General features: G+C 46.4%; 3 protein-coding genes across 6 annotated transcripts in view; all 3 read right to left on the reverse strand.

Annotated features, from left to right (window-relative positions):
- Nucleotides 1–341: 341 nt before the first annotated feature.
- On the reverse strand, nt 342–7,785 carry cct3 (chaperonin containing TCP1, subunit 3 (gamma)). The gene is made up of 14 exons (XM_079176547.1): nt 7,699–7,785; nt 6,714–6,775; nt 6,290–6,340; nt 6,103–6,165; nt 5,613–5,709; nt 5,406–5,523; nt 5,134–5,320; nt 4,337–4,486; nt 4,102–4,234; nt 3,941–4,022; nt 3,634–3,814; nt 1,026–1,271; nt 813–944; nt 342–572 (listed from the first exon to the last, which is right to left on the reverse strand). The coding sequence occupies exons 1-14, from the start codon at nt 7,724–7,726 to the stop codon at nt 480–482; spliced, it is 1,623 nt and encodes a 540-aa protein (XP_079032673.1). The 5' UTR covers nt 7,727–7,785; the 3' UTR covers nt 342–479.
- Nucleotides 7,786–8,732: 947 nt separating this feature from the next.
- On the reverse strand, nt 8,733–16,571 carry LOC306708662 (protein disulfide-isomerase A3-like). 2 transcript variants are annotated; one of them, XM_079176549.1, is made up of 13 exons: nt 16,227–16,571; nt 15,931–16,009; nt 15,692–15,809; nt 15,489–15,596; nt 15,155–15,278; nt 13,484–13,597; nt 13,259–13,384; nt 12,216–12,398; nt 11,775–11,883; nt 11,280–11,549; nt 10,928–11,007; nt 10,778–10,835; nt 8,733–9,537 (listed from the first exon to the last, which is right to left on the reverse strand). In XM_079176549.1, exons 1-13 carry the CDS (start codon nt 16,388–16,390, stop codon nt 9,448–9,450), a joined length of 1,623 nt encoding a protein of 540 aa, XP_079032675.1. In that variant the 5' UTR covers nt 16,391–16,571; the 3' UTR covers nt 8,733–9,447. The 2 variants fall into 2 exon arrangements, with proteins under 2 accessions (XP_079032675.1, XP_079032676.1); XM_079176550.1 differs by having other exon boundaries at nt 11,421–11,549; nt 16,227–16,569.
- A 736-nt stretch (nt 16,572–17,307) lies between these two features.
- The window catches only part of gon4la (gon-4 like a), a 12,537-nt gene continuing 5,532 nt past the window's right edge, over nt 17,308–24,312 (reverse strand). For 2 of the 3 annotated variants that reach the window (XM_079176539.1, XM_079176541.1), the window contains 16 exons: nt 23,123–23,333; nt 22,922–23,023; nt 22,800–22,840; nt 21,844–22,200; nt 21,675–21,761; nt 21,338–21,515; nt 20,992–21,142; nt 20,727–20,874; nt 20,523–20,639; nt 19,578–20,300; nt 19,424–19,498; nt 18,932–19,117; nt 18,713–18,856; nt 18,406–18,638; nt 18,222–18,324; nt 17,308–17,895 (listed from right to left, as the gene is read on the reverse strand). In XM_079176539.1, coding sequence (XP_079032665.1) covers nt 17,812–17,895; nt 18,222–18,324; nt 18,406–18,638; nt 18,713–18,856; nt 18,932–19,117; nt 19,424–19,498; nt 19,578–20,300; nt 20,523–20,639; nt 20,727–20,874; nt 20,992–21,142; nt 21,338–21,515; nt 21,675–21,761; nt 21,844–22,200; nt 22,800–22,840; nt 22,922–23,023; nt 23,123–23,333 — 2,940 coding nt within the window. In that variant the 3' untranslated portion in view covers nt 17,308–17,811. The remainder of the gene's footprint in view (nt 17,896–18,221; nt 18,325–18,405; nt 18,639–18,712; nt 18,857–18,931; nt 19,118–19,423; nt 19,499–19,577; nt 20,301–20,522; nt 20,640–20,726; nt 20,875–20,991; nt 21,143–21,337; nt 21,516–21,674; nt 21,762–21,843; nt 22,201–22,799; nt 22,841–22,921; nt 23,024–23,122; nt 23,334–24,312) is intronic. The other variant, XM_079176540.1, reaches the window with a different exon arrangement.

A 24,312-nucleotide genomic window follows, 5' to 3' on the forward strand; every position in this document is an offset into this window, starting at 1 on the left:
GCTCCGACACTCAAAAACAAGCTGAACCTTCATGTAAATGAGGCCTCGCATGAAGAAATGGTGTCAATGTGTTTGCATGAAGTTATTAAAGGAACACAGAACGGTGAAGAATCCACTTTATATTCTTTAAACCATCAAACCAGACGAGTCATGTGACCCAGAGGACAGCAGCTGGTCATCAACCACAGCTTCAACTCAACATCTACCAGATGTTCAGCACAGGCTGAACTCTAGACTCACTACAGGAGGTTCAGGTCTGATGAGGTTCAGGTCTGGGTTTCATCAGAGAACTCAACACAAAGACTTCAATGTATTAGAAATAAAAACAAACAAGTTTCTAACTTTATTGACTGTTTATTGAGTTTCAGTGAGTCGTCTGGTCCACACACACACACACACACACACACACACACACACACAGACAGTTAGACAGACAGGCAGACACACACACAGACTGTTGCAGTGGTTCTGATGTGGATCTACTCAGCTCCCTGTCCTCCCATCTGACCGTCTTTGTCTTTCTTCTTGTGACCAGAGACGATGTCATCGATGCGCAGCAACAAGATGGCCGTCTGAACAACAGACAGGTAGAGAGAGAGACAGGTAGAGAGAGAGACAGGTAGAGAGAGAGACAGGTAGAGAGAGAGACAGGTAGAGAGAGACAGGTAGAGAGAGAGACAGGTAGAGAGAGACAGGTAGAGAGAGAGACAGGTAGAGAGAGAGACAGGTAGAGAGAGAGACAGGTAGAGAGACGGTTACAGTGAGAAGCATGTGCACCGATCATTAATATTCACATCAGCGAGGGTACCGACCTCCACGGCCGTCTTGTAGGTCTGAGCTTTAACAGCCAGCGGCTCCCAGATCCCCAGAGCCATCATGTCGGACAGACAGCCGGTCTCACCGTCCACCCCCCAGCTCACACTGTTCTCCTGAGTGTGTTTGGCCTGAAGAGACCATCAACAGAGTTATTGACTTTATGAAGAAAGTTATTGACGTTAAAGATCAAGTTATAAATAAAGTTGTACCCTCAGTGACGTCAGCACTCGGATGGTGGAGGCCCCACAGTTCTGGATCAGGGTCCTGGGGATCACCTCCAGAGCCTGAGCCACAGCTCTGTAGGGCCACTGATCAACACCGGTCAGGGAGCGAGAACGTTCCATCAGACGTTTAGACACCGCCATCTCTACAGCTCCGCCTCCAGGCAACAGGGAGGGCTCCAATAACACATTACGACACACCTGCATGGCATCCTGGAGGTTCCTCTCCACCTCCTGAAGGAAAGGAAGCGTCGGTAAGGTAAGGTAAGGTAAGGTAAGGTAGGGTAAGGTAGGGTTAAGGTAAGGTAGGGTAAGGTAAAGGTAGGGTAAAGGTAAGGTAGGGTTAAGGTAGGGTAAAGGTAAGGTAGGGTTAAGGTAAGGTAGGGTAGGGTTAAGGTAAGGTAGGGTAGGGTTAAGGTAAGGTAAGGTAGGGTAAAGGTAAGGTAGGGTAAAGGTAGGGTAAGGTAGGGTTAAGGTAAGGTAAGGTAGGGTAGGGTTAAGGTAAGGTAGGGTAAAGGTAAGGTAGGGTAAAGGTAGGGTAAGGTAGGGTTAAGGTAAGGTAAGGTAGGGTAAAGGTAAGGTAGGGTAAAGGTAGGGTAAGGTAGGGTTAAGGTAAGGTAAGGTAGGGTAGGGTTAAGGTAAGGTAGGGTAGGGTAAAGGTAAGGTAGGGTAAGGTAGGGTTAAGGTAAGGTAAGGTAGGGTAAAGGTAAGGTAGGGTAAAGGTAGGGTAAGGTAGGGTTAAGGTAAGGTGAGGTAGGGTAGGGTTAAGGTAAGGTAAGGTAGGGTAAAGGTAAGGTAGGGTAAGGTAGGGTTAAGGTAAGGTAAGGTAGGGTAAAGGTAAGGTAGGGTAAGGTAGGGTTAAGGTAAGGTAAGGTTAAGGTAAGGTAGGGTAGGGTTAAGGTAAGGTAGGGTAAAGGTAAGGTAAGGTTAAGGTAAGGTAGGGTAGGGTTAAGGTAAGGTAGGGTAAAGGTAAGGTAAAGGTAAGGTAAGGTAGGGTAAAGGTAAGGTAGGGTAAAGGTAGGGTAAGGTAGGGTTAAGGTAAGGTAGGGTTAAGGTAGGGTAAAGGTAAGGTAAGGTAAGGTAAGGTAAGGTAGGGTAAAGGTAAGGTAGGGTAGGGTTACGGTAAGGTAGGGTAAAGGTAAGGTAGGGTAAAGGTAAGGTAGGGTTAAGGTAGGGTAGGGTAAAGGTAAGGTAAGGTAGGGTAAAGGTAAGGTAGGGTAAGGTAAGGTAGGGTAAGGTAAGGTAGGGTTAAGGTAAGGTAGGGTAAAGGTAGGGTAAGGTAGGGTTAAGGTAGGGTAAGGTAAGGTAGGGTTAAGGTAAGGTAGGGTAAAGGTAGGGAAAGGTAGGGTTAAGGTAGGGTTAAGGTAGGGTAGGGTAAGGTAAAGGTAGGGTAAAGGTAGGGTAAGGTAAAGGTAAGGTAAGGTAGGGTTAAGGTAAGGTAGGGTAAGGTAAAGGTAGGGTAAAGGTAAGGTAGGGTAAAGGTAAGGTAAGGTAGGGTTAAGGTAAGGTAGGGTAGGGTTAAGGTAAGGTAGGGTAGGGTTAAGGTAAGGTAGGGTAAAGGTAAGGTAGGGTAAGGTAGGGTTAAGGTAAGGTAAGGTAGGGTAAAGGTAAGGTAGGGCAAAGGTAGGGTAAGGTAGGGTTAAGGTAAGGTAGGGTAGGGTTAAGGTAAGGTAGGGTAAAGGTAAGGTAGGGTAAGGTAGGGTTAAGGTAAGGTAAGGTAGGGTAGGGTTAAGGTAAGGTAGGGTAAAGGTAAGGTAAAGGTAAGGTAAGGTAGGGTAAAGGTAAGGTAGGGTAAAGGTAAGGTAAGGTAGGGTTAAGGTAAGGTAGGGTTAAGGTAGGGTAGGGTAAAGGTAAGGTAGGGTTAAGGTAAGGTAGGGTAAAGGTAAGGTAGGGTAAAGGTAGGGTAAGGTAGGGTTAAGGTAAGGTAGGGTAGGGTTAAGGTAGGGTAAAGGTAAGGTAGGGTAAAGGTAAGGTAAGGTAGGGTAAAGGTAAGGTAGGGTAAAGGTAAGGTAGGGTAAAGGTAAGGTAGGGTAAAGGTAGGGTAAGGTAGGGTTAAGGTAAGGTAGGGTTAAGGTAGGGTAGGGTAAAGGTAAGGTAGGGTAAAGGTAGGGTAAGGTAGGGTTAAGGTAAGGTAGGGTTAAGGTAAGGTAGGGTAAAGGTAAGGTAGGGTAAAGGTAGGGTAGGGTAAAGGTAAGGTAGGGTAAAGGTAAGGTAGGGTAAAGGTAAGGTAGGGTAAAGGTAGGGTAAGGTAGGGTTAAGGTAAGGTAGGGTTAAGGTAAGGTAGGGTAAAGGTAGGGTAAGGTAGGGTTAAGGTAGGGTAGGGTAAGGTAGGGTTAAGGTAGGGTAAGGTAAGGTAGGGTTAAGGTAAGGTAGGGTAAAGGTAAGGTAGGGTAAAGGTAGGGTAAGGTAGAGTTAAGGTAGGGTTAAGGTAGGGTAGGGTAAGGTAGGGTAAAGGTAAGGTAGGGTAGGGTAGGGTAGGTAGTGGAAGTGAGTGTTGCGATAGTGAAACTGATGAAAGCAGTTGAAGTGACAGTGGTAGAATGAAGAGCTGAACACAGAGCGGTGGATTAATAATAAATGAATAACGACTCCTTACAGCCAGGATCTCCTTGCTGGCTCCTCTCAGCAGGATGGTGCAGGCTTTCGGGTCTTTACACTCGGTGACGAAGGCAAAATACTCGTCACCGATCTTCTTCACTTCAAACAGACCCGCCCCCGTACCCACGTCTTCCTCACGCAGCTCGTCGGTCCTGCTGGCAATACGAGCCCCGCACGCCCTGAGAGAGAGAGAGAGTTTACTCAATGTGTCTGCTGAGAGCTGATTGGCTGCTCAATGTGTCTGCTGAGAGCTGATTGGCTGCTCAATGTGTCTGCTGACAGCTGATTGGCTGCTCAATGTTTACCTGGCAATGCGGTTGTTGTCAGTCTTCCTCACCCGGCGGATGGCGGTGATGTTTGCCTTCATCAGGTAATGCTGAGCCAGATCTGAGAGGAGACACCAACAGTTAGATGTGTGTGTGTGAGATGTGTGTGTGTGTGAGATGTGTGTGTAATGTGTGTTTACCTGAGATCCCCTTCTCAGTGAACAGCAGGTCTGGTTTCAGGCGGATCACGTCCTCACAGATGTGCTGAATGTATTCTTCCTCCATCTGCAGGATTCTATTGAAGTCCTCCTCCTTACTGATCTCTATGTCAGTCTAATACACAACACATTACTATTATTACTATGTTATCAATGTTGTTATTATTACTATTGTTATCATTGTTGTTATTATTACTATTGTTGTTATTGTTGTTACCTGGCTCTCCCCCTTCTTGTACTCCAGAGAACAGTCCAGCAGGATGATCCGAGGGTCTTTGATGAGACGCCTCATCCGAGGATGAGTCACGTCTTTGTTCACCATCACTCCTCTGAGCACGCAGGAGTCCTCTATGATCCCCCCGGGAACCTGAACACAACAACAACAACGTTTACCACAGGAACCTGAACACAACAACAACAACAACAACAACGTTTACCACAGGAACCTGAACACAACAACAACGTTTACCACAGGAACCTGAACACAACAACAACAACAACGTTTACCACAGGAACATGAACACAACAACAACAACGTTTACCACAGGAACATGAACACAACAACAACGTTTACCACAGGAACCTGAACACAACAACGACGTTTACCACAGGAACCTGAACACAACGACGACGTTTACCACAGGAACCTGAACACAACAACGACGTTTACCACAGGAACCTGAACACAACAACGACGTTTACCACAGGAACCTGAACACAACAACAACGTTTACCACAGGAACCTGAACACAACAACAACGTTTACCACAGGAACATGAACACAACAACAACGTTTACCACAGGAACATGAACACAACAACAACGTTTACCACAGGAACATGAACACAACAACAACGTTTACCACAGGAACCTGAACACAACAACAACGTTTACCACAGGAACCTGAACACAACGATATTTACCACAGGAACCTGAACACAACAACATTTACCACAGGAACCTGAACACAACGACGACAACACCCCCCTCAGAGAGGCAGACAGGAAGTCGTACCTTCTCCACTTTGGCGTACTTCTTGATGTCGATCTCTTTGCGTCCGTTGTCCTCCAGCTCCACGGTGCGGACGGCGTCCAGAGCGATGCCACAGGCCAGTTCAGACCAGCGGCTCAGAGCTTTGGTGTTGATGGCGGAGTGGACGATCTTCAGCATCATGGAGCGGTCAGACGTGTCCACGGGGAAGCTGAGGACAGGAGGTCAAACGTCAATCAGATGGTTCAACCACTGAAGGCACTCTGTGTAGACACAACATGGAGGTCTGTGTGTACCTGAGGTCCTTCAGGGTCTCCAGCATGTCCTCCAGAGCTTGTCTGTAGGCACTGATCACCACCGTCGGGTGCATCTGCTGCTCCAGGAACTGTTCAGCTACAGACAGCATCTCACCGGCTACACACAAACACACAGTCATGTACTACTACTACTACTACTACTACTACTACTACTACTACTACTACTACTACTACTACAGAACTCACCCAGGATGATGACAGACGTGGTCCCGTCTCCCACCTCTTCGTCCTGTGTGCGGCTGATCTCGATCATGGACTTGGCTGCAGGATGCTGGACCTGGATCTGTTGACATGGAGACACGTTCAGCCCGCCGGCAATAACACGTGTATCTCTCTGGTAATAACACGTTTATCTCTCTGGTAATAACACGTGTATCTCTCTGGTAATAACACGTGTATCTCTCTGGTAATAACACGTGCATCTCTCTGGTAATAACACGTGCATCTCTCTGGTAATAACACGTGCATCTCTCTGGTAATAACACGTGCATCTCTCTGGTAATAACACGTGTATCTCTCTGGTAATAACACGTGCATCTCTCTGGTAATAACACGTTTATCTCTCTGGTAATAACGTGTGCATCTCTCTGTAATAACGTGTGCATCTCTCTGGTAATAAGTGCATCTCTCTGGTAATAACACGTTTATCTCTCTGGTAATAACACGTGTATCTCACCTCTCTGAGGATGGCGTTTCCATCGTTGGTCATCACGATACCTCCCATAGGGTCGAGCAACATCTACACACACACACACACACACACACACACACACACACACACACACACACACACAATCAATAAACATGATGCAGCTATAAACCAGTTATTACAGACGGGCTTGTTGATGAGTGTGAGGTCTGACCTTCATCATGGCCCGGGGGCCGAGGCAGGTTCTGATGACATCAGCGATGGTCTGAAACACAAACAATCTTCATCATCACCACTGTGACCGTTAAACCAGCACCATCACTGGGTCAAACACCACTTCATACATTTTAACAACTTTATGAATGAATGAATACACAGTGTTTCCCCTAGGTTTACAGCTATTTTGGGGGGGGGGGGGGGGGGCTACTCGCAGGAGAGTGACTGTTCACATGTGTGTGCGCGTGGATCGGGGAGGAACACCGCTGTGCACGATTCAGAGAGCAGGGAATTGTAAACGCGCGACCATGTAGTGACAGACGTGACATGCCTCGTCCTTCAAGGGAAACACTGATACAAGTACACCTGCTTGCGTCTGTGTGTATTTCTTTAAATTCTTGATGAAGCTCAGCTGGACCCACCTTGGCAGCGTTGATGTTCCCGGTCTGGACTTTACGTCCTGACTCTCTCTTCATGTTGTGGTCTAAAGACAAAAAACAGGAAGTGAGACCACATACATACACACACACACACACACAATATGGCAAGAGGACCATACAACTAATTTAAGAGAACAAAGCATGTTTTAAAGAATGTTGAGTTTCAACATTCAGTGATTAGAGATCAATACACCATCATGATTAGTATGAAACATCAGCTGATCAACTGAAGCAGGAAGTAACTAATCAATAAATATGAGCTGATGAGGTCATCAATGGATCAGCAGCCCTGATCAATAATGTTTAGCATCAGTTCATCTTTAGCATGAACACGCAGCATTCACACAGACATCGTAACATGACTCCATCGCTCAGTGATCGATCACTGAGGGCGTGGCCGCCTCAACAAAATAACTAAAACTGCGACCCGGACAGCATGCTAACGTTAGCTTAGCTTACAGGAACCCCATTCAGCCTGCACGGTGCAGAGTCACACCGCCAATAACGTTAAAGCTACTAATGCTAACGGTTAGCATTAAGGCCCGTTTATATACATTTAAATAAGAGGAGCCGTTACCGTTAAATAAAGGCTCACATTAAAAGGCTTTATTCATGAGTCATGACGTCATGATTTACACGTTATCTGATAAAATGAGTAAACCGTTAACGGAGTCTGGAACGAGACACACGTCATGATGAAGCTAGCATTAGCAGACGAGCTAGCAGCATTTTAATGCCGAGTAACGAGGGTGTGTTAGCTTAGATTTAGCATCTCTCGCCACGCTGTAGAACGTACGACACGATGCTAACGATGCTAATACCGGCTAGGTTTAGCTGCTAACAGCTAGTCTCGCACATGTCTCCTTTGTGTCTCTAACGGCTACACACCGGCCGCTATGTTGAGTCCCGCGGTTAAACGTGACTTTACACGTTATAACGTTTTATTTAAATGAATTATTTTACTTACTGAGCACTAAAACCTGCTGGCCCATCATCTTGACAGCGCGTGCAGGACAGTTTTCGGAATGGAAGGTTCTGGGATGCGAGAGAAGAGGGAGGTATCAACCCACAGGGGCGGGAAGACAACCACGAGCCTGACCAATCAGCTGAGAGGATTCGATATGATTGACAGGCGCGTCCACCAATAGAATCAATGAGCTGAAAGAGTTAAAACTAAGATCAGCCTTCTATGAAAACCAACAAGATGGTCCATGATTGTCATTATATTATATTATATTATATCATATCATATCATATTATATCATATATTATATTATATATTATATTATATTATATTATATTATATTATATTATATCATATCATATCATATTATATTAATATATAATATAATATATATTAATATATATTATATATAATATTAATATATATTATATATAATATATATTATATTGTATATATATATAGTATATATATAATATTTTAGTAGATTATAGATTGTTAGGTTAGTTTATTGTGTTAAAAACATATTTAAGGATTTCTACAACAATAAATATAATATACATTTATACAGTATTTATTAGAAATACTTTTCTCTGATGACATCATACAATGATTAAAGTGTTTATTCATGTTATATTTACAGATTTAATGAAGTATAATTTAGTTTTGTGTGATATTTATTATTTTAATAGAAACAAATATCTTCATGTAACAGAGTTAATGATTCCACTTGCCATCAATGGTCATTATTTGCTAATATTATTATTATTTAAGTTATTACTAATCCATCTCATTGTCATATTATTTCCTCTTATATCTGTAGAAGTTCCTTTTTGTTCGTAGAATTGTTTTAATTTATAGTTTCTAGAGCAAATGCTTTATACTGCTAACTTTATTTAGCATTAATAACATGCGAACAACGGCTCGCTAAGCATGAAACCCTGATGAGCTTCTGTTTGTTCACGTGATGAGAAGTTAAGAAGAATCACAGATTATGATATTCAATCATAAAGTTTTATTAAATACTAAATGTACAAAGAAGCTCTGCTAATATTCAAATACACAAAAATATCATGAAATCAATTAATAAAAAACAAATTCAAATCAATTAATATAAATAAAAAACACACAATGAAATAAATTAAAACAAATAAAAAACACAATGAAATAAATTAATATAAAAAAAACACAATGAAATAAATTAATATAAATAAAACACACAATGAAATAAATTAATATAAATAAAAAACACAATGAAATAAATTAATATAAATAAAAAACACAATGAAATAAATTAATATAAATAAAAAACACAATGAAATAAATTAATATAAATAAAAACATGATGAAACAACCAAGAACTCAGCCTGTCACTCTGTGAATATTGCGTTGAAATAAAGATATATTGATTGATTGATCGTTTGATGAACGTCCACCAGACGCTGTTTATTTTTACACTGTAAAAAGTCCAAGCTAACTTCTCACAAATACAAACAAATCACCTGATTTAAAAAAGTAACAAACTGATAAATTATCAGATTTGTTAAACTCTGTCGTACTCGCGGTTTTACTATGTTTCCCAGAATGCCTTTGAACAGACCCCTTAGTCCAACACGTAAACGTCTCTAAACAGAAATAAAAATATAAAAAAAACATTCAGCAGGCAGACCGGTGATGTCACCGATGACATCATGATAGCGGAGGAATCTGATTGGACCGTCTCAGGTCCTGACCAGCTGGTTGGATGAAAACCTGTCAGAGTTCAGTCTTCAATCCGCCGACAACCAGGTGGCGACTCGCCTCGCTTTTCAGGAACTTCAGGAAGTCTCTGAGCTCTCGACCCCCCTGAAGACAAAAAGAGTCGTTAACACGAAGAATCATTAACACGCAGAGTCATTACCAGAGCTGTTAACAAAAAGAGTCATCAACACAAAGAGTCGTCAACACACAGAGTCGTCAACACACAGAGTCGTCAACACACAGAGTCGTCAACACAAAGAGTCGTCAACACACAGAGTCGTCAACACACAGAGTCGTCAACACACAGAGTCGTCAACACACAGAGTCGTCAACACAAAGAGTCGTCAACACACAGAGTCGTCAACACAAAGAGTCGTCAACACACAGAGTCGTCAACACACAGAGTCGTCAACACACAGAGTCGTCAACACAAAGAGTCGTCAACACAAAGAGTCGTCAACACACAGAGTCGTCAACACAAAGAGTCGTCAACACAAAGAGTCGTCAACACACAGAGTCATCAACACACAGAGAGTAGCTGTGTCACGGTTCAGGGTCTGCATCCTTCGTAGACCAGTTGCGTCACAGCGCTGGACTCGCTCCCAGATCACATGTTTGTTGAAGACTCCTTCAAATGCAGCCAACGAATGCGGCCTTCAGGTCCCAGATCTGGAGGACACATCTGATGGATCCTTCGCGGCCCAGCATATCCCAAGATGCATTGCGTGCCGATGAACATTTTATTTGAACAAACATGGCGGTGAGTGATGCGAGAGCTGGAGAAGCGGCAGCATTCACTCTTAAATGTAAGTGTCACTCGAATGTCACCGATACTAATGTTGAAGCTAAATAAGAGATCTCATGACATCACGAGTGTTAAAGTGATCCGTTAAGTTACGTTAGTAACTGATAAGCTAACTGACGTTAGCCGCTGCGCTGTTACCGGCTGCCTGCATCCGACCGTAGTTTAGCCTTAAAGCAACTTTTAATAACTTCACTTTCAAACCTCAGAGGTTGAATAATTACTAATGTGATGATTTTACAGATGATTCATATTTCATATCATGAACATAAACGGACCAACGTGAGCTCAGGTAGACGGTAGTGAACCTGAAATATCACTTTAAGTCCGGTAACGTTAAGATCAATCACACTGGGATATATATATATATATATATATATATATATACGGGAGCAGCAAGAGGGGGGGGGACAGCTGGTGACGTGAACAGGAAGTGCTCTGTAGCGTAGGCCGTCTCAAAGGACGCGGCCCACGTAGGCCGTGAAGGCCGGGTCCTCTGAAGGATGCAGCCCCTGAATTGAGACACAGCTCGTGTGCGTTCACCTCGTATCTGATGGGCTCGTCCTTCTTCCCCACTGGAGCAAAATAAATGGTGGGATACCTGCAGAGAGACAGATACCAGAATGAAGACCTGATCCCTCAGAGAGACCAGAATGAAGACCTGATCCCCGTCCAGCTTTAAACCGCTCTCACCCCTGGACGTCGTATCCCTGCGGGACGTCGTTGTCGGCGGCGTTCATCTTGGCGATGACGATGTTTGGATCAGATGACAGCTGAGGACGGAGAAGAGTCCTCGTTACATCACGAAGACCAGAGAACAGAAGACATGAAGACATGAAGACCAGAGACGAGTCCTCGTTACATCATGAAGACATAGAGACATGAAGACATGAAGAATAGGACCAGAAGAGGAGCTTCTGGACTCTGGTCCTGAAAACATCATGGATTACATTTAAAGAGCCACTAGAACCCTAAACCACTAGATATCCTCTCAGTGTTTAGTTACAATAAAGAAGTAAAGGGCTGATGGGACATGTGGTCCTACAGAGATGTTCTTCTGCTGATGATGATGATGATGATGATGATGATGATGATGATGATGATGATGATGATGATGATGATGATGATGATGATGATGATGATGATGATGATGATGATGATGATGATGATGATGATGATGACCTACCGTCTCAGCCAGCTCTCTGTAGACCGGCTCCAGTTTCTTGCAGTGTGAACAGGACCGAGAGTAAAACTGGATCAGAACATCTTTCTCTCGATCATTGACGACGTCATCAAAAGACTCTGCAACAACCACCTGCAAGGTCAGAGAGTCAGAGAGTCAAAGAGTCAGAGAGTCAAAGAGTCAAAGAGTCAGAGAGTCAAAGAGTCAGAGAGTCAAAGAGTCAGAGAGTCAGAGTCAAAGAGTCAGAGAGTCAGAGAGTCAAAGAGTCAGAGAGTCAAAGAGTCAGAGAGTCAAAGAGTCAGAGAGTCAGAGAGTTAGAAATCAGACCTGAGAGATGGATAAAGGTCTTGTTCTCACCTTGACAGCAGCAGTGTTTCTCTCAGGTATCGGTTCAGACTTAATGTAACGTTTGAGTCGACCTGCAAAATAATCGTGTAGAAACCTCTCCAGAGACTGACCGTCCCTCCTGAAACACAGACAACAATAACCTGAGTACTGGAACATCATAAGACAGAGACACACACACACACACACACACACACACACACACACACACACACACACACACACACACACACACACACACACACACACACACACACACACACACACACACACACACACACACATCTGGATATATATTTATACTTATATTGTATATAGCTGTTAAATATTTATACTTACATCTGTTCTACTTGTTTTCTGCCCTTTTTCATTCTTTATATATTTGTCTTGTTTATTGAGAGATGTGTGTGTACACACACGAGCAATAAAGCTGGTTCTGGTTTGGTTACGTACGTGAACTCCTCTCTCATGGTGTACTTGTGGCCCAGTTTGGTCCGGATGGTGACGAACGGCAGGTCCCCCCCATCTGATGTCCCGAGGCCGAAGTCGTCCTCCAGCTCAAACAGGAAGTCCTTCTTATTGGCTACAGAGAATGTCAGGCCACGCCTAGAAAATGTAGACGCCATCTTCATCACCCTGGCAATGAGACACAAGGGGCTCAACGACAAACACAAAGCTGGTCCAGATTGTGTACGTGTTTACCTGTGTATGTGTAACCTGTGTATATGTGTTACACGTGTGTTACATGTACATGTATGTTACCTGTACATGTGTGTTACCTGTACATGTGTGTTACCTGTGTATGTGTGTTACCTGTACATGTATGTTACCTGTACATGTATGTTACCTGTACATGTGTTACCTGTGCTACCTGTGTACGTGTGTTACCTGTACATGTGTGTTACCTGTGTATGTGTGTTACCTGTGCATGTGTTACCTGTGTACGTGTGTTACCTGTACATGTGTGTTACCTGTGCATGTGTGTTACCTGTACATGTGTTACCTGTGTATGTGTGTTACCTGTACATGTGTGTTACCTGTGTACATGTGTTACCTGTGTATGTGTGTTACCTGTACATGTGTGTTACCTGTACATGTGTGTTACCTGTACATGTGCGTTACCTGTGTATGTGTGTTACCTGTGTATGTGTGTTACCTGTACATGTGTGTTACCTGTGTATGTGTGTTACCTGTGTATGTGTGTTACCTGTGTACATGTGTTACCTGTGTATGTGTGTTACCTGTGTATGTGTGTTACCTGTGTACATGTGTTACCTGTGTATGTGTGTTACCTGTACATGTGTGTTACCTGTACATGTGTGTTACCTGTACATGTGTGTTACCTGTGTATGTGTGTTACCTGTACATGTGTGTTACCTGTGTATGTGTGTTACCTGTGTATGTGTGTTACCTGTACATGTGTGTTACCTGTGTATGTGTGTTACCTGTACATGTGTGTTACCTGTGTATGTGTGTTACCTGTGTATGTGTGTTACCTGTTTCTCCAATAGTTGGACCCTCGGATGTTGCGACGGAAGTCGAGGTCGTAGTACGCTGTCAGCAGGTCACGAACTCTCAGACTATCTCTGTTCTCCACAGTCATGTGAGGACATAGACCATAACTGCAGACCGACAGGTAGAGAGAGAGACAGGTAGTTCCTGTATTAGCCACTAGATGCTGCTGTGATCAAACTACATTGAAGTGAATGAGAGAGTCTTACATGTTATCTCTGATGAAGCGTCTCAGAGACCCGATGGTCAGGAAATCTTGAAAGACCACGACACTCTCCTCAAACTTATTGGACAGTCTGGGAGGTCTGAACAACAACACACCCCTGAAAAATAAATAGAAAATATAACGTCAAGTCACATGAACAAATGTGCTGTCATGTAACATGAAGTAACGCAACACAAAGTAACTTTATAAAGTAATGTGACAGAGTAACGACACAGAGTAACGACACAGAGTAACGACAGAGTACCGACAGAGTAACGACACAGAGTAACGACACATAGTAACGACACATAGTAACGACACATAGTAACGACACATAGTAACGACACAGAGTAACGACACAGAGTAACGACACAGAGTAACGTCACAGAGTAACGACACAGAGTAACGTCACAGAGTAACGACACAGAGTAACGACACATAGTAACGACACAGAGTAACGACACAGAGTAACGACACAGTAACGTCACAGAGTAACGACACAGAGTAACGACACATAGTAACGACACATAGTAACGACACAGAGTAACGACACAGAGTAACGACACAGAGTAACGTCACAGAGTAACGACACAGAGTAACGACACAGAGTAACGACACAGAGTAACGACACAGAGTAACGACACAGAGTAACGTCACAGAGTAACGACACAGAGTAACGACACAGAGTAACGACACAGAGTAACGACACAGAGTAACGTCACAGAGTAACGTCACAGAGTAACGACAGAGTACCGACAGAGTAACGACACAGAGTAACGACACAGAGTAACGTCACAGAGTAACGTCACAGAGTAACGTCACAGAGTAACGACACAGAGTAACGACAGAGTAACGACACAGAGTAACGACACAGAGTAACGACACAGAGTAAGGACGGACACAGAGCAGTGTTTCCCCTAGGTTTACAGCTTTGGGGGGGAATCATGGTGTTGACTGGCAGGGATACTCTATATTTATATTTATATTTAGAGTATTTCCCCTCTGACAGCCAAGCTGGGTCAAAACAGCAGAGCTGCTCCGGCTGCTACTCGCAGGAGAGCGAGTGTTGCCCTCTTCACCACATGGAGCGTTTAAAACATGCAGATATTGTTTCTGCTTTTCAGCTGGTTGACGCGGCATATTTTCCGAAGCTCTCTCTGTCCGCTGGTGGGAGTGTGCTCACCTGTGTGTGGGCGCGCGTGCACGTGTCTGTGTGTGTGTGTGCGCATCGGGGCGGAACGCCGCCGTGTGCGATACAGAGAGCAGAGGAGGATTGTAAACGCGACCACGTGGAGACAGAATGACATTCTGTCTGTAAATGAGATAAATAACATGAAGCTGTTAGTGTGTTTAACAGAAGAAGCAGCTGTAGACCTGTTCTACACAACCTTCATGACTTCTGTTGTGATCTGGTGCGATAGAGAAAATAAAATTAAACAAAATGAACTCGACCTTCGAGAGGGGGCGGGGCTCCCCCTGATATAACGGTCGGGGAAACACTGCAGAGTAACTCCAGCTTACTGAGCCATTCCTGGAGCTTTCAGCCACATCTCAAGTCCTTCTTCAGCAGGTAGAACTCACATCCTCGTCACCTGATACGAGTAGAGCTTTGCTTGAGGTTCCGATCAGGTTCCACCTGCTGAAGGAGTCCATGCGGATCAGTGTTTGTACTCACTCTGACTTCACTCCGTGTTTCTCCCCCAGCTTCACATCGGCAGTGTGAGCGAATCTGAACTGTTCTCTCAGCAGAGCTGCAGCTCTCAGGAACTCTGACAGATGAGATCCGTCTGAAAACACACCTGAGACACAGAAACACACACAGGTCATAGAACCACACAGGAGGTGCTACGTAGCATAGCATGACTTAGCTTCTAGCTTGTTATGATACAACAGGTAACGTCATAATGAAAGCAAAGTCACGTAAAGTAACATGACAAACGCCACGTTAAGTCAGGTGACATCATGTCAGGTGACAGCGTGTCATAACGTAGGAATAACACGTGACCAACCGACGACACTGGCATCGTAGTGGGTGATGAAGGTCTGGAGGTCTTCTTCAGTCTTCAGGTGAACTGAGTCTGGTCCGGTCTGCTTCTTCATGTAGTGATAGATCCCATCTGAACACACACACACACACACACACACACACACACGTTTGTTTGCACACACACTAAACATTTGTTTGTTTGTTTGAGTTTGTGTCTTTGTTTACCTGCGCTGCGAGGTCCGTCGTAGGGGGCGGAGTCTCTTCCGTTCCTGAAGATCTTCAGGGTCGGGTAACCAGAGACCCCGAAACGACCACAGGTCTCTGAGTGAGCTGTACAGTCCACCTGAGACAGGTGAGACAGGAAGAGACAGGTGAGACAGGATTGTATATATTGACAGACTTCTAGTTAACGTCAACACTCTGTGAGACAGGTTTGATGAAGATGAAGGTGATGAAGACGTTACCTTGGCCAGCTGGACGCTTCCCTTCAGTCTTGTCGCTGCTTTGTCAAACTCTGGAGCTAATTTCTTACAATGACCACACCTGAGAGGAGAGTAAGGAAGGACGGAAGGGAAGGGAAGGAAGGAAGGAAACAGAGGATGGGGGAAACAAAGTAGGGGAGGAGGGAGGGGAGGTAAGGAAAGGAAGGACAGAGGGAGGAGTGGAGGAGAGGAAGAGGATGAATGTCCGCCATTATTACATCACAATATAACAACACGGTTATCTGCTCATGAGCTAGCTATGCTAAGCTAACCGTTACCATGGAGCGTAGAATTTCACCAGCATGGTCTCATGCCCCGTTGACAGGTAGTCGAAGTCCGCGTCACCGAGCTCGAGCACGTCTCTGCGCGAGGACACCGCGGAGGGAAAACAAGACAGCGCGAGCATGACGGCGGCGGGAAGGAGGCGGATGGCGGCCGCCATGTTGGAAAGAAACGAGGAATGATGGGAGATGTTTAAGAGACGTGAAGGAGACCGTGGCCGATGAACACAGAACCTCCGCGCGACACTCACGGTCACCGGGGTCCGCGCGACTCACGCGTCCGGTCACAGATTCCAAAATAAAAGACGTGTCCGTGTCGAGCTGAGTGTTTCAAAGTTCGACAGTGATTACATGACTATTATCTCAAGTGAAACGTCACATTTAACTCTTCCACACATGCGTAGTGTCTCATGTAGATACGTCCACGATTATCTGATGCTTTTACTGTGAAGGCAGGATTACTGCTTCCGGTTTCAACCTGTGAAACTTGACCATCCCTCCAGCTGTCACATGAAGGGCGGGATGTCAAGACGCTCTCTGATTGGTCTAGCTCCGTTAGTGGTGACGTCATGTAGCCGTTCATTGGCCCTCTACCGACCGAGAGGTTTATAAATCAAATAGGAGTAAGTTAGGGTCTTCCGGTTTGCTGATGGAGTAGTTCGAGGCAGTCAGACGCTCCCAGATATATCGCAACTCACGGAATAATATATATATATAAAAACATGTGAATGTCCCGAGTGGTCCAGTCAAGAGGAGAAGAGTGTTAGCACGAAAAAGGATCCGAAGACACAAGTTATATGTTAACTTTGAAATGATTCAGATATATAATGATCAAAGGATCGATAACGTTCTGGTCACATTAGATATAAGACCTTCAAAGATTACTACGAAACCTTATACTCACAGCCTAAGATGGTCCATGAAGATAACATTAAACAACACTTATCTATATATCTGTGCTGGGCAACGATTAACATTTTTAATGTTGATTAATCTCATTGTTTTGCGCAAAGTTCATAATGAATCTAAAGTAGTGTGTTGTGCTCTTTTATTTTAAAGTGCTGCTCTATGAACTAAAGGTCAACAACATTTGGTTTAAACACTTTAAACTCATTAGGTTCTTGTTAACAGCAGGATTCTCTTCACGTTTTTGTATCTAAATAAATAAAATGACAGAAACAATGCTTTATTCATTCACATTCAATATGAATCAAATCTATAAAACCTTCACAAACACGTTCATTAAGGCCGCTAGGAATCATGGGAGTGTTCAGCCCTGGTGCATCATGGGAAGACTGACACTCAGGAATATTAGTGGTTTTTAATCTTTGTTTTCTTTAATAAACATAAATAATATCTGTAAACATCCACTCTGTCAAATAAAAGGAAACTAAATGATTCAAATGTCATTTGTCCTCACAGTGACTCCGCCCCTACTCACTGAGGCCACACCCCCTGTCACTGTGACTCCGCGAGACCACACCCCCTCCAGTGGTCCTGGGTGAAGGTTCTAATGGGATCAAACATCCTGATGTAGACCCGCCTCTAGAGTCTCAGCTCTCCACCGTGATTGGTCCTGCGTTCAGTCCTCTGAGGAACAGGAAGTGGACTTCTGGAGGTTGGCGGAGTGGAACAGATTCATCAGGTCTGAGAACCGGAGGCTCACCTGTTGGAATATGAATTAACATATTAATGATTACAGAAGAAGAAGCTGAAGCCCCGCCCCCTCTCACCTGGAGGTATATTAATTAACATATTAATGATTACAGAAGAAGAAGCTGAAGCCCCGCCCCTTCTCACCTGGAGGTATATTAATTAACATCTTAATGTTTACAGAAGAAGCTGAAGCCCCGCCCCCTCTCACCTGGAGGTATATTAATTAACATATTAATGATTACAGAAGAAGCTGAAGCCCCGCCCCTTCTCACCTGGAGGTATATTAATTAACATCTTAATGTTTACAGAAGAAGCTGAAGCCCCGCCCCCTCTCACCTGTTGGGCGGTCTTGTTCCCCAGGTGGGAGGAGACCTGTCTGAATGTCTTCCTGTTGGCTCCTCTCTGCTGACAGGCTGTCAGGATGGCGCGGTCCGCCTCACTGCAGGAAGAGTTAGAGGTTAGAGAGACGGAGACTCTTCACCAGGAGACAAGTCTGTCTGTCTGTCTGTCTGTCTCTCACCGTGTCCACTCCACCACTTTCTCTCCCGTCGACGTCATTGACATGTTTTTGGCGCAGACCGGTTGCTCTGACTCCGCCTCCTCTGGCTCCGCCTCCCGACGCTCCACTCTCTTCCCATTGCCATGGAGAGGAGGATTCTGGGACACGTAGTCCGTCTCTGAGCCGTGAAGCTGCTGGAAGAACTCCCAGAATTCCCGGTGCAGGTGGGCGTGTCGTCTGAGGAGAGACGAGATCTGAGAAGACTTATTTAACATTTAGATTCTTTAGTTCAAACTAAACCTTCTGATCCAAACGGAGAGAGAAACACCTTGACCATGTCCTCAGGTGAGGGGGTGGAGCTTCCCTGCAGCACCGACACCACCTGCTGAAAGGGGGAGGAGTCTACTCCCAGTTTCCGCCCCAGTCGCCGTAGAAACCTCCGGCTGCGTTCAAACAGCCGCTGCTCCGTCAGCTGAGGAACAAAACCACAGAAGAAGAGTGAGGGTCTGTGATGTCACAGCGATGATGTCACAGCGATGTCACCCACCAGCCCACAGCGGCGAGCCTGTTGGCGGTTCAGGAAGGCGGCAAAGTCTCTGAGCAGCTGAGGCCACGGACGAAGAACTCGACTCAGAGCTCCGAACAGAAGCTCTGCTGAGGATGAGGACCACCGGTCCAGAACCTGGAGCAGCTGGTCAGGGACGCCCGGGGACACCTGGACCGCCTCACACACCTGGACAGGAAACAGGAAGTCAGAAAACAGGAAGTCAGGAAACATAGGTAACAGGAAACAGGAAGTCAGGAAACAGGAAGTCAGGTAACGTAGGTAACAGGAAGTCAGATAAAAGGAAGTCAGGTAACAGGAAGTCAGAAAACAGGAAACAGGAAGTCAGGTAACAGCTAACAGGAAGTTAGGTAACAGGAAACACAGGAAGTAGGGAAACACAGGAAGTCAGGTAACGAAGTCGGGTAACAGGAAGTCAGGACAGACGGCATCCACTGACACACACACAGTTACTGAACCACAGACGGGTCTCACTCTGAGCAGATAGTCCTCAGCAAACACCTCGTCATCCTCAGTCTGTCTCTGATCATCTTCATCACCTGAAGCCTCCTGCACACACACAGACAGCGGGTCATAGATGTGTTTTTTATAGACGTACATAAAATATGAAATCTAAAACACTTCAGACCTGCAGCAGGATGAAGGACTCATCATCATCATCGGCTGTGCATGGCGTCGATGTCACTTCCTGTTCCCTATCTGCCTCCTCACTTCCTGTTGAGCTGGGTGAAGAGTCAGAGAGAACCAGGAGGACCTCGCTCTCCTCTTCCTCCTCTTCATCATTGGTCCTGGTTACATCATCGGGGGCGTGGCCTTCACTGGGAGGAGTTACAGCCTCTTCATGGCTCCTCCTCCTGGCTCCTCCCCCATTCAGTCCTTCAGGTGAAGACTTCCTCCTCAGGCTGGTGAGGGTCTGATAGTGGCGTCTGATTCGCTCTCTGATCGTCATGGAGACGGATGAGACGGTGATGATGTCAGCAGAGGTGTCCGTCCTGTTCAGGAGGTGACGGAGGAGGACTCGAGGAGGGGAGGAGCCTGTCCGTCTGTGAGGGAGGGGGGAGGAGCCTGTCCGTCTGTGCGGGAGGGGGGAGGAGCCTGTCCGTCTGTGAGGGAGGGGGGAGGAGCCTGTCCGTCTGTGAGGGAGGGGCTGCTGCAGCACAAAGCCAATGCGCCTGAAGTCGAGACATTTGGGGAGGCGGGGGGGGTACACGGTGCCGGGGGGGAAGCTGTAGGTGTCACAGGAGGAGCGGAGGAGGGTCAGGTGAGTCTGACAGGGGGGTGGGGCCTTGGAGGCGGAGCCAGATGGGCTGTTATAGTCTTTGATGGCGGTGTAGATGGCAGGAAGGCTCCTCTGTGAGGGGGGGGGGGGGGTGTTATGGTTTTATTTTGACTTTCTGTTTGTTGATGAAGCTTCACAATAAAAACGTTTCAGACAATAAAGAAAACTTGATAAACAGGATCCACTTCAAAATAAAATACACAAGTCGAGTGTTAAATTAAGGTTCAAAGCCTCATTTTTATATATTGTTTTTATATCTAGGCTTTTAATGTGAAAGAACAGGAAGTGACGTACCAGCAGCCACAGGGGCATGGCCTCCTCCTCTCTCTCCACTGGGGGACGCCGCTCTGCCGGGTCCACCTGCCGGCAGGACACCAGCATCGGCCACAGGACCCGCTGATACCTGAAGGCCTGCAGAGGACATCAGGTCACATCGAGTCTAGCAGAGACCAGCAGAGACCAGCAGAGACCAGCAGAGACCAGCAGTGTGAGCGTTACCTTGACGATGTTGTCCGGTGAACCAGGTCTACAGCACTGCAGGATTCTCCGGCGGACCTGGACCAGAGTCTTCCTCACCAGGAACTGAGACACCAGCTTAGTGGGGTCACGTGAGCCCTCCATGTTCCTGAGGCCCAGAACCAGGAGGCTGAGGACACACACACACTGCTGTCACTCAATGGTGTGTGTGTGTGTATCTCTCAGAGTGAGTGTGTGTCTGTCTCTGTGTGTTGTGTATATCTCAGCGTGTGTGTGTGTGTAGTACCAGTCCTCAGCTGCAGTGAAAGCAGCAGTCCTGCGGGGGCAGTAGAGGTCTGGGTCCAGACTAGCAGAGGGCAGCAGCTCTGGGTAGAGGAAGACCCGACGAGTGGAGAAGATCCAGGAGAGTTCAGCTGGGAGGACGGGGAAACACCGCACTACACACACACACACACACACACACACACACACACACACACACACACACACACACACACACACACACACACACACACACACACACACACACACACACACACACACACACACACACACACACACACACACACACACAAGTTTTAAAGTGGGTTCTACTACAGTTTATATATATATATTTATAAATGCGGACTCACTGTGTCCTCTGGAGTCCGGTGGGTGGACCTGCTGCTGGTATCTGATGGGGGTCTCCTGCAGCTCCTCCAGGAGCAGCAGCGCCCCCTTTAGGTTGGAGGCTCTGAAGACGCTGCAGAAACCAGGACGTCCTGAAGACATCAAGAGTTCTCCTCTCTGAGCCAACAGGTCCAACTCACACTGAGGGGACACGAGACCAGTCAGGGTGTGTGTGTGTGTGTGTGTGTGTGAGACCAGTCAGGGTGTGTGTGTGTGTGTGTGTGAGACCAGTCAGGGTGTGTGTGTGTGTGTGTGTGAGACCAGTCAGGGTGTGTGTGTGTGTGTGTGTGTGTGTGTTACCAGGAACTGTCTGCTGGTCTCCGCTTCACTCTTCAGTTTGACTACAGGTGAACTCAGCAGGTGAATCTGAGTCAGCAGCTGGACGTGCTGAGAGACGGAGAAAGTATTAATATATTATATACACAAACTAGAGTGTACTTGTACTACATGTACACACTGGTATTAGTACCTGTTGGAGCTGCTGCTGCAGGCGGCTCCTCTGCTGTGCGCTCAGCTTCAGTGTGTGCGGCTCTGGGTTGTGTGTGTGTGTCAGTCCGAGCTGCTGTCTCTTCCTCATGAACTCCACCTGCTGCCTCACCAGACGCAGCTCTGTGATTGGTTCGTCCTCCTCGTCTCCCGGTCCTCTGTGATGGAAGCAGAGAGGGTCGGTGTGTGTCGGTTGTTGTGTTATTGTGTTGGTGTGTGTTACATACGAGTCGTGCTGCTCCTGAGGTGTGTGTGTTTGAACACACTCCTCCTGAGGCTCCTCCTCTTCCTCGTGGCCTTCATCTTCCACTTCCTGTCCCGCCGCCAGGTCTTCTTTCAACTGAAACACAAACACCAGCAGCTGAAGGTGCGTGAAAGGACGAGTGTACCTAAAGCTCTACCGACTGGTGCTGAAGCTCTACCGACTGGTGCTGAAGCTCTACCGACTGGTGCTGAAGCTCTACCCACTGGTCCTGAAGCTCTACCGACTGGTCCTGAAGCTCTACCCACTGGTCCTGAAGCTCTACCCACTGGTCCTAAAGCTCTACCCACTGGTCCTGAAGCTCTACCCACTGGTCCTGAAGCTCTACCCACTGGTCCTGAAGCTCTACCGACTGGTGCTGAAGCTCTACCCACTGGTCCTGAAGCTCTACCCACTGGTGCTGAAGCTCTACCCACTGGTCCTGAAGCTCTACCCACTGGTCCTGAAGCTCTACCCACTGGTCCTGAAGCTCTACCGACTGGTCCTGAAGCTCTACCGACTGGTCCTGAAGCTCTACCGACTGGTCCTGAAGCTCTACAGACTGTTTATCAGTGAGCTTTAGAGATGCTGGCAGGTGGATTTTGTTCCCTCTGGACAGAGCCAGGCTAGCTGTTTCCATCTGTTTCCAGTCTTTATGCTAAGCTAGCCCGTCCTGAGTGAAGACTGGAGAGACTCACCGTTTCAAACAGCTCCTCCATCAGCTCATTCACCTCCTTCTCTGCAGGACAAACACCACGACAGACCGTCAGTATGAATCTAACATGTTTAAATGACATCACATGAGGATGTGCACACTGACTGGTGATGCGGACGGCCTTGTCGTCACGGTAATCCTCCACATCGGGTTCATCGGTGTCGGCCAGGAAGTTGTACTCTGGATCATCTTCATCATCACACTCCTCTGGTAGAGTGACACAGAACAGTGTGTTACATAGACAGAAAACGGTGCCGTGTTCACACAGCATCAGGGTCACAGAGCCACACACACACACACACACACCTTCGTTCTCCATGTCTGAGGTCATCAGGCCTCTCAGCCAATCGGTCCAGTCCCTGTCCTCGTGGACGGAGCTGGACTCGTACATGTCGGGTGTAATGTCGGGAGCTCGGAGCTCCGCCTCCAGCCGGCCGAGCGGGACGTCACGTAGAGGACGCTTGGACCGAGTCCGGTACGCCATCAGACCCGCTTCGTCCTCCGACTCAGGCAAAGGCTGACGGACACAAGTGATCAATCAAGTCTACAGATCAACAGCTCGTTTCTATTTAAATACAGAATATACGAGACCTTCAGTTCTGATATTCCACGAACCAATGCTGGTCCGGTCCTTCAGCTCTACCGACCGGTGCTTTAGTTCTATGACCGGTCCTTAAGTTCTATGACCGGTCCTTAAGTTCTATGACCGGTCCTTAAGTTCTATGACCCGTCCTTAAGTTCTATGACCGGTCCTTAAGTTCTATGACCGGTCCTTAAGTTCTATGACCGGTCCTTCAGCTCTACCGACCGGTGCTTTAGTTCTATGACCGGTCCTTAAGTTCTATGACCGGTCCTTAAGTTCTATGACCCGTCCTTAAGTTCTATGACCGGTCCTTAAGTTCTATGACCGGTCCTTAAGTTCTATGACCGGTCCTTCAGCTCTACCGACCGGTCCTTAAGTTCTATGACCGGTCCTTAAGTTCTATGACCGGTCCTTAAGTTCTATGACCCGTCCTTAAGTTCTATGACCGGTCCTTAAGTTCTATGACCCGTCCTTAAGTTCTATGACCGGTCCTTAAGTTCTATGACCGGTCCTTAAGTTCTATGACCCGTCCTTAAGTTCTATGACCGGTCCTTAAGTTCTATGACCCGTCCTTAAGTTCTATGACCGGTCCTTAAGTTCTATGACCCGTCCTTAAGTTCTATGACCGGTCCTTAAGTTCTATGACCGGTCCTTAAGTTCTATGACCCGTCCTTAAGTTCTATGACCCGTCCTTAAGTTCTATGACCGGTCCTTAAGTTCTATGACCGGTCCTTAAGTTCTATGACCCGTCCTTAAGTTCTATGACCCGTCCTTAAGTTCTATGACCGGTCCTTAAGTTCTATGACCCGTCCTTAAGTTCTATGACCGGTCCTTAAGTTCTATGACCCGTCCTTAAGTTCTATGACCCGTCCTTAAGTTCTATGACCGGTCCTTAAGTTCTATGACCGGTCCT

The sequence above is a fragment of the Pholis gunnellus genome, assembly GCF_910591455.1.
Source record: "Pholis gunnellus genome assembly, chromosome: 16".
NCBI lineage: Eukaryota > Metazoa > Chordata > Actinopteri > Perciformes > Pholidae > Pholis > Pholis gunnellus.

Coding starts and splice junctions, on each gene's coding strand:
- cct3 (XM_079176547.1), bottom strand. CDS start 7,726: ATGATGGGCCAGCAGGTTTTAGTGCTCA. Junction 3,815..3,940: donor GACAACAACCGCATTGCCAG/GTAAACATTGAG, acceptor TCTCTCTCTCAG/GGCGTGCGGGGCTCGTATTG. Junction 1,272..3,633: donor CCAGCAAGGAGATCCTGGCT/GTAAGGAGTCGT, acceptor CCTTTCCTTCAG/GAGGTGGAGAGGAACCTCCA.
- LOC306708662 (XM_079176549.1), bottom strand. CDS start 16,390: ATGGCGGCCGCCATCCGCCTCCTTCCCGCCGCCGTCATGCTCGCGCTG. Junction 15,279..15,488: donor CTACGATGCCAGTGTCGTCG/GTTGGTCACGTG, acceptor TCTGTGTCTCAG/GTGTGTTTTCAGACGGATCT. Junction 13,385..13,483: donor CGCTTCATCAGAGATAACAT/GTAAGACTCTCT, acceptor GTCGGTCTGCAG/TTATGGTCTATGTCCTCACA.